Raw genomic sequence first — 9,475 nt, 5'->3', positions numbered from 1 at the left:
CACTCTCTCTCCTCTCTCCTCTCTCCTCTCTCCTCTCTCAACACACCCTCTCTCTTTCTAAAGCACGCCGGCGTGACTCTCTTTTCTCTCTCTAGAATGCCTTCAGTTTGTCTCTCTCTCATGTAAAGCACCCACCATATAATGTAAAAGACAGTTCTACTCTTTCTAGGCTCCCTTTCTCTCTCTAAAAAAAAGTTTTAGTATTCCCATTCTTTGTCTCTCTAAAATGTCCCAAATTCTCTTTTATCGGGCAAATTCCCTGCTTTTCACATTATAGACTGCCTCCTAAATCACCATGTAGAGCTAAAGGTCCCAAACTCTCTCCCTTCTTCTCCTTGTCCTCTTTTTCTCTCTCTAAAACTCCCACCTCACCCTCCTCCACACACTCTCTCTCTTCCCTGCAACCCTGCCATGGCGTCTCATCAGAAAACCACTTTCCTCCTCCCTCGAAACCACCATTCAAAAACCATTCACCACACCAAAACTGATTGTCCCTTCAACTGCGACTCTTGACTCCAAACCCCAAGTCCCCAACCTTCTTCAACCCCCTTCCAATGGCAGTTTCTCTCTCTTCTTTCTCTCTCTTCCTCTTAACGTGGCTCTGCTTCTTCAATGGAGGAGTAAAATCAGACGTCATGGCCTCTGATAAGCACGCCCTCGTAAGCTTCATCTCGAATGTACCCCATGAATCCAGAGTTGAATGGAACAAAACCCAGCCCATTTGTTCATGGGTTGGTATAACCTGTGATCAAAACCAGTCAAGGATCTTCTCTCTAAGATTGCCAGGAGTTGGCCTGGTGGGTCCGATTCCGGCCAATACAATAGGGAGATTAACGGAGCTCAGAGTCTTAAGCTTGCGGTCGAATCGATTATCTGGCGAGATTCCACCCGATTTCGCCGGATTAAAGAACCTCAGAAGCCTGTATCTTCAGAACAATGAGATCTCTGGTGAGATTCCCGCTGGTTTTTCAGGCCTAAATCGTCTAACGCACTTAGACCTCTCCTTTAATTCTCTCTCTGGTTCCATTCCTTTCTCTCTCAACAATCTAACGCTATTATTCGCTCTCCTCTTACAAAACAACTCGTTTTCTGGTCCAATCCCAAGCCTTAATCTGCCAGGTCTTAATAGATTTAATCTCTCTCATAATCGCCTGAATGGGTCCATTCCCATCATTTTACAGAGGTTTCCTGCATCTGCATTTGAGGGAAATCTTGAGCTTTGTGGTGATCCGTTGCCTAATCCTTGTAAGCCCTTTTTCGAGGCCCCAGCTCCATCACCAGGGTTGAATCCCATGGTCAGGAAAAGATCGAAGAGGCTTTCGACGGCTGGGATTGTTCTCATAGCCATTGCAGCCTCTGTTCTTCTCTTCTTTTGCCTTCTCCTCCTGCTCTGTATTTGCCGGAAAAGACGCCGGGTTCCCGCCAAAACCCAAAAACCGTCAGAGAGGGGGTTACCTGAAGCTGTTGCGTCCTCTTCCAAAGATGAGTATATGAGTGGGAGCCATGAAGGAGAGAGAAACAAGCTTGTTTTCTTTAATGGGGGGCTCTATAATTTTGATTTGGAGGACCTTTTGAGAGCTTCGGCCGAGGTTTTAGGGAAAGGAAGTGTAGGGACCTCTTATAAAGCAGTTTTGGAAGATGGAACAACAGTGGTGGTGAAGAGATTGAAAGATGTTGCAGTTGCCAAGAAAGAATTTGAATCGCAAATGGAGGTTTTGGGGAAGATTCAGCATAGGAATCTGCTTCCATTAAGGGCTTTCTATTTCTCCAAGGATGAGAAGCTCCTGGTCTATGATTTCATGGTGGCCGGGAGCTTGTCTGCGCTTTTGCATGGTGAGCTTCTGCAACTTTTTTCACACCCATGTTATAAAGAAACCACATTTTTTTCCTTCTGTTCATATTTTACTTTCTCTCTGTTTCTTCATCTTCTTGGACCAATATGAAGAAAACCCATTGTTTTTTTACCATGAACTCTCTCTCTCTCTCTCTCTGTGCCGTGCTCATTTGAAGAATACATTTTTTATTTCCCCCACCTTGGAATGTCTCTGGGTTTTCGCCCATTTGAAGAGAAACCCTACCCTTTTTTCATATTGGTCTCTCTCTCTCTCTATGCCATTTGAAGATAAACCCTAATTTATTTTTAGACTGGTCTCTCTCCCTCTGTTCTCTCTTCCTCGAGGCATTTAAACAGAATCATTATTTCCTGCATTGTTTTGCCTACCTCTCCATCTGCATTTCTGCTTAGAACAATATCAGAAAACCCTAATTTTCACATTGGACTCCCCCTCTCTCTCTCTCTCTCTCTCTCTCTCTCTCTCTAAAACACTCGAAACAGGGTTTCTCCAAAACCAGAGCTTGCTCAATTCTCTCTCTTGACTTTTATCGAAACCCATCTGAAGACAATCTGACCACTGGTTATACATTGTCTCCAGAATGAAGATTTTTTATCTGGTTATTTTGTCATTTATTACTTCTTTCTCATTTTGGTTTTTGGACACTATTCCCTTGAAGCCGTGACTCTCAGTCTCAGACACCAGTCTGCATCTTGGTCAAGGTGCAGTGTAGGGGCATTTTGGTAATCTTTGAAAGAAGGAAGCTTTTTTTATTCCTCATTGCTTGGGTTGCTAACAGGGGTGTTTTGGTCATTTATTGGGGCCTTTAGTTCTTGTTGGGTCTAATCCACGTTTTACTCTTGGAGGGAATAGGGGTATTTTGATCATTATAGATGTCACCAAACGAGTGGATAAGATTCCCCTGTGTGGGCGGGGTTAGTTTGGTTATTCTGTATAGCGCACGTACTGTGCTCCTGCCAGAGCATATTGTACACCTCAAAAACCCGATCTACCACCGCTTATCCTAAAAATCACCATGATTATTTTGGTAGTTCTTTGATCTACCCTCCAAAAATTGGATGGAGACATCTTTTTTCATTGCGTATAGAGATTTTTTTTTTTGTTGTTGAGATTAGTTTATGAGTTGAAGTTCCATCCCCAAAATTTGGGGTACGGAGATTACTCGTAGATTGGGTTTTCCTCGAGGAGCAAGTATACAGTAATGGGCCCGCAGGAACATGAAATCTTTTGGCTATTCTAGGGAGTAGTTTGTAAAATTTCAGTAGGCTCGATACTTTAGTATATACTGTAGTGCACTGGCGTATGAATATGTTACATTAAATCCACCGACCATTCCTCGTGGAGTTTAATTCTAGTTTCCAATGGAGGATATCCATCAACTCGTGCATAATCTCCACCACCCATGACATTGCATGGGCTGTCGATGTATGTGGTGTACTATAACCATGTACCATGGATATATGGTGTAATTACCCTTTTAATAGGTGTGTCTCAATGATTGACTCTGTAGATTGGCCGTAGCTTCCAAAAATTTGCCAAAATTTGAATGTCCCCATGGAGCACTATTTTGAGAAGGAAATTGATACTATAGTCCAGTGGGCCATGGGAAACCTTGGTTCATTAGGTGATTCCTGTCTTATGAGAATCGAGATAGGGGTGGTAATGGGCCTGGTGGGCCAGCAACCTGGGCTGGAGGTTAGGGCCGGGTGGGCCAGCAACCTCAGCTGGAGGTTAGGGCCGGGTGGGCCAGCAAACTTGGCTGGAGGTTAAGGCCGGGTTGGGCCTGACTAAGGCCTGCAGCCCTCTTTTTCTTTGTTTTTTGCTTTAGTTTTTGTTTGATTTTATTTGCCCGGGCCTAGCCCTGCCTAGCCCTGATGAGGCTAGGCTTGGGCCGACCCTATGAGAACTAGGCCCGGCCCAGCCTGGCCCTAGCCACTCCTAAACCAAGAGAACCTGGGCCTACCAGGCTGTTCATGTGGGTCCCACTGTCTGGCCCTAGTGGATTTTTTATGGTGGTCCGTTGCTCTACCATATTATTGTGCTTGGTACACCTGCTTTACAAGACTCGTTTATTGCTATTTTTACAGTACATGACTCGTCTATGCTATGCTTCCCCTTCACCAATGTAGCTTTGTTGAGCTAGGACCTCTCTCTCTCTCTCTAACACTGACAAATTTTCAGGAAGTCGAGGCTCTGGTCGGACTCCCCTCGATTGGGATGGGCGCATGCGCATCGCCATGGGTGCGGCTCGCGGCCTGGCACACCTCCACACAAATGCCCGCCTCCCTCACGGAAACATAAAGTCATCGAATGTCCTTCTCACCCCCACACATGACCCATGTGTTGCTGACTTTGGCCTCAATCCCCTCTTCGCACCCTCTTCAACTGGGGCCCATCGGATTGCCGGATACCGAGCGCCTGAGCTCATAGAAACTCGAAAACCATCGTTCAAATCCGATATATACAGCTTCGGTGTCCTCTTATTGGAATTACTTACAGGTATGGTTCGAAAAACTGTTGAAAATAGTAATGGCAATTACAATGCATTATGCTATGACTATGGTATGAAGGATTAGCTGCGATTACAAGATCATAAAGGACTTATGAAGATAGAAAACGATTAGTGTTTTATTTGTTACAGAACTTGTTTTTTCCCTTTTACTAAAGGGAAAGGTTTTTATACTTCCCCTACAGAATAGAAGATCTATCCTTCCCTTCCCATCGAACCGTCTCTTGATCAAAAATTTTGATCAAGAGAGCCACTCACCATATGATCTTAGATAAGAGAGCCACTCACCATATGATCTTAGATTCGACGTCTCAAAATATTTTATTTTTAATTTTTTTTATAAAAATTGTAGGAATATGAAATTTGGCACATATCATCTTTTTATTGGGGCCCACCTATAAAAAATATTAAAATGAATTTTTCGATAAAATATAATGACCAAAATATCCCTTGAAACTTTCAAAGGTATTTTGGTCATTTTATTTTATTGAAAATATTTTTTTTTATATTTTTCACTAGTGCAAGTTTAATAGAGGATTTGACGTCCAAAATTTGGTGTCCTAATAATTTATAAAAAAAAATTAAAAATAAAATAGTGTAGAGACGAGACATTGTGATTGGGGCAATCTTAAGCCTCCATTCAGAATGGACGGTTGGATAAGGGAAAGTATATAAGTTTTATGTTGTAGGGAAAGCATAAAAAGCTTGCCCATTACTAAATACCTATTGTATCTATTAGATTGCCTTTAAATTACTATTATCTAACAATATAACGGTAGTTGCCATATTGAAAAGCCTGTTTTGAATAAATAATTGGCAACTCTGTTAAAAAAAATATGGCGGTCACTATAAAACAGCCATGGCCATCATAACACGTTCCAAAATCTGGGAAGATATTGTGAACCCAGTTGTCTATTAGTTTTTCATACATAATAATGTGAAAGTTCAAAAGTTTCTATGAATTAGCAGTAATTAAAATGTATGATATCACCGTGTCCTTTTAATATAATGAAACCACATTTCTAAAAAATCATGTTTTATGTCATTTTTTTGACTTCAAATTTTGTACACTCACTCTTTTCATCCTAATAATTAATTTCAAAAAAAAAAATCAATTTGTACCCTAAATATGGTCAAAATGAGCTCCCTTCAACAATGAATTTAGACCATCTATTTGATGAATTTCAAGATATAGGCTTTTACAATTTTGAAATAAATTTTTTCTTTTTTAACATGGTTAATCTAATGACACAAAAACGATCTAAAAAAATTTTAAAGAGAAAAATCCTTCTAAAGCTTAGATCTACGCATCTCATTAAAATGGACGGCCTATATTAATTGGGTTAAATAAACACTTGATAGAGTGTGTTTTGAAAATTTGCTTTTTTGTGATTATTCATTGGACTTAAAAAGAGTATATATTTAAAAATTGAAATAAAATAAATAGCTCTAACATGGTTTTTAAAGATGATTTTATTATATTACTATAGAACCATTGCGTGTTTTTATTTTTTGTAAACAGTTGATAGAGTGTGTTTTCAAAATTTGCTTTTTTATTTTTTTATTTATTATTATTTTATTTATTTATTATTTTTTAATTCCGCTATAAATAATTTTTGAGACGTGCTTTTACAGGGAAGGCTCCAAACCAGGCGGCTCTAAACGATGAGGGGATCGATTTACCGAGATGGGTTCAGAGTGTAGTGAGAGAAGAATGGACGGCTGAGGTTTTCGATGTGGAATTGATGAGAGGAGGGGGAGGAGGAGAGGTTGAGGAGGAGATGGTTCAGGTATTGCAGGTGGCCATGGCATGCGTTGGAGGGGTGCCTGATCAGAGGCCTGGGATCAGTGAAGTGCTCAGAATGTTGGAGGAGGTGAGGGGGAATGACACTGATGATGTGAGGGGGTCTTCGGAGGAGAGGTCGAAAGAATCGGGTGGGCACACACCGCCAGAGGTTACTAGGGTGGCCACGCCATGATCTTCTTCTTGAATTGCTTGCATTCTTTTCGGGTTTCTCTCTCGACATTTTCCTCTCTGTTTGGGTGGGTTAAACCAGAATTTGAAACTTAGGTATAGGAGACATTAGTGGTGTGGATGTTACCCTGCAACACACGAGTTTGGGTTTTGAAATTTTGAAATGTGTCATTGGGTAGTTGGAATTTCAACCCTGGACTCTCTTTCAGTCTTTCTAGCTGGTACATGAACGCTGGGATGAATTGGGCAAAGCTCTTTTTCCTCTTTTGAGTTTGGGGTCCTACCAAGGGACTTGGACTTCGTCAATTTGGCATTCTCTTTCTCTCTCTTCCTGTCTTTCTCTGTTCCTCTGTCTTTCTCTCTCCCTGGAGAATTATTTGGGGTATAGATTTGTTTAATTGTGTGGTTTTGGAATTGCATTCTTTTCTTCTGCACTCTGTACAGTGGAACACTCTGTACAGTTTGATGCAGAGTTCTTTTCTTCATTCTGTTCTGAATTTTATTTTTGTCATGGCTGTCAAGGGACCAAGAAAAAAAATGCCTTTTAATGGTGAGAAATATTTATTTTTCTCCCTGTTGCATACATACCCCTGGTTATCTCATTGTTTCCATTCGGTTGAATGCGATAAAATTGGCCCCAATATTGTTGAATTACAAGTTTCCTATTTGATTTTTTTTATGCATTCTATTATATGGGACCATGTATCTTTTTCGAGGTCACAATTACTTTTAGCCTTAACATGGTGACAATCATCGGATCTGTAATCTCCACCATCCAACCAAGTCGAACAGTGGGGATTTTATATGGGCTAATGTGCATAACACAATTACCATTATATATATATTATTGGATCGTTTTTACCATTATATATATATTATTGGATCATTTTTACCATTATATATATATATATTATTGGATCATTTTTTTTTGTACAAGATCACAATTACTCCTATTCAGTGTATGTCAAATTGGATGGCTTTTGAGTGTTTCATGAAGTTTGAGGAATTTTTTTGAACTTTGACTTTAATTAATAACATGTTTACGAGGACCTGATCTGAAATTTGAAAGACGAGAGTGATTGTGAGTTTTTTGTACCATAAGTTAATAGTCTGACTTCTTTTTCTATTTTTTTTGAGGGGGATAATTTTTTTGGATGGCTTGAAGTGTTTCATGAAGTTTTTTTTAGTGTGATGCTACTACGTTTTATTTTTTTTTTTATTTTTTTTGTTGGAGCATTATTAGGGCTATTGATATTATGGTGGATATGGGTGGGCGTTTTTTTTGGGATGTATGGCCTAGAATTATTTTACATTTTGGGAAATCAAATGCTTGGCACTGTTCTGCTTAACTTTTTATAACCTAAGAAAATAGCAATAGAATTTCATTATCCTGGATTTTGTTGTAAAAGTTAGATACAACTTTTTTTTTTTTTGAAATTTTTATTGCGTGCAGTTAGCATACATATATATGCTTTCGTAGCTGTAGAGGTAAAGTGCACCTTCAAATTTTATCATGGTATAAAATTTTGATGTAAAATGTTTTTAAGATTTTCTCAAAATTTATTTTTATATCAATTATAAAATTATAAATTTAAAAAATGATTAAAATCAAGTAGATCTATAAACATATGAAAATTTTGAAAATAGACTGTGTAGATAATATGCTATATAATAATACTATTTTTAAAACTTAAAATCTTTTTATTTTTATAGTCATACATCTAGATGTCGAGATTATCGATCAAAAGGTTTTTAAACATTAAAACTACGTTTTTAAATGGATTTTTGAGGTTTAGTTCTATTTATAAAATTGCAACCTTATAAAAACTTTTTTCATATTTTTATTTGGTTTAAAGTGTTTTAAAACATGTATCGGTGACTTGGATTACTCCTTTGGATTTCTGATCTAGTTTAGGAAATCGACAATCCAGTCCACCAAACACAAAAAAATCATTGGGGTTTGCTGAAAGGGCATTAGCGTCATAAGTGGGAAACTAGTTAGGGTAGTTTGGGCATGGATGTTTTATTTGTCGTTATGGCGGACATTGTGGGTTTGGCGGGGGGTCTTTTTTTCTGACACGAACAGCTGTGGGGAGGAAAGTGTGGGTCCGAGCTGGGCGCATTCAGCGGCGTCAGATAAAGCAGAACACGAGTCGGCTCGACTATCGAGTCAATTCGTTGACCTGGTCCCACATTTCCTTAAAGGGGACCCAGTTTTCTTGTAAAAATGTCTCACGTCAGATTGAGGTTGAGGTCGTGATAACGCCACTTGTGCTTGGGCTAAGTTCTGAGCTTTCATTCTCATTTAATATATTAAAAAAGAAAGTGTAGTTTTTATAAAATTGTAACCCTAATCAATCCAATTAAATTGTACCTTCAAATTTTACGTTTGGGGTAAAATATTATTAGAATTATTTGAAAATCTATTTTGACATTTAATTATAAAATTATAAACTTAAAAAATGGCTAAAATAAAGTAGATCAATAAACATGTGGAAAATTTTGAAAATTGACAGTTTAGATAATGTATTACAAGATACATTATTTTTTGTAGTAAAAATCTTTTAGGCGCATATGTAATTCTACATTTTAAGGAAAATATAATTTGAGTCTTAGAAATAGTGCATCTTGCAACACATTATCTAGACCGTCTATTTTCAAGATTTTCATATATTTATAGATCTACTTGATTTTAACTATTTTTAAACTTTAAAATTTTATTCTTATATATGAAAATAGATTTTCAAATAATTCTAAGAAAGTTTACACCAAAATTGCATGTTATGATAAAATTTGGAAGTGCGCCTTAATTGGATTATTTAAAGTTGCAACCTTATAGAAACCACACCCTTTCAAAAAATGGTTAGGGCCTCGTCATCCCCAAAAAATTACCAAAAAAAAAAAAGAAAAAAAATTTCACGTTTGGCGAAATTGAAAAATTTTCATGCAAGGTAATATAAAAAGGAAAATGCTTTTGGTAGGGCTGCAGCCCTATGACCTCAAAACTTATTGAAATTTGTAGTCGAAAACCTTCGGATCATTATTTCTCCATTGACGATTATAATTGTGAAAATAATTAAAATTTTATATCTTAAAAATGGTATATATTGTAGCATATTATCTAGATTGCTCCTTTCG

General features: G+C 38.0%; 1 protein-coding gene across 1 annotated transcript; it reads left to right on the top strand.

Moving 5' to 3' along the window:
* Positions 1-481: 481 nt before the first annotated feature.
* On the top strand, positions 482-6,988 carry LOC18425016 (Leucine-rich repeat protein kinase family protein). The gene is made up of 3 exons (XM_006829587.4): positions 482-1,833; positions 4,035-4,352; positions 5,998-6,988. Exons 1-3 carry the CDS (start codon positions 555-557, stop codon positions 6,339-6,341), a joined length of 1,941 nt encoding a protein of 646 aa, XP_006829650.1. The 5' UTR covers positions 482-554; the 3' UTR covers positions 6,342-6,988.
* Positions 6,989-9,475: the final 2,487 nt, after the last annotated feature.

The sequence above is a fragment of the Amborella trichopoda genome, chromosome 5, assembly GCF_054954075.1.
Source record: "Amborella trichopoda isolate Santa Cruz 75 chromosome 5, AtrichopodaSantaCruz75HAP2 v2.0, whole genome shotgun sequence".
Lineage (NCBI taxonomy): Eukaryota > Viridiplantae > Streptophyta > Magnoliopsida > Amborellales > Amborellaceae > Amborella > Amborella trichopoda.
This window is presented reverse-complemented; position numbering and strand designations above follow the sequence as displayed.

Coding starts and splice junctions, on each gene's coding strand:
- LOC18425016 (XM_006829587.4), top strand. CDS start 555: ATGGCAGTTTCTCTCTCTTCTTTCTCTCTCTTCCTCTTAACGTGGCTC. Junction 1,834..4,034: donor CTTGTCTGCGCTTTTGCATG/GTGAGCTTCTGC, acceptor ACAAATTTTCAG/GAAGTCGAGGCTCTGGTCGG. Junction 4,353..5,997: donor CTTATTGGAATTACTTACAG/GTATGGTTCGAA, acceptor GTGCTTTTACAG/GGAAGGCTCCAAACCAGGCG.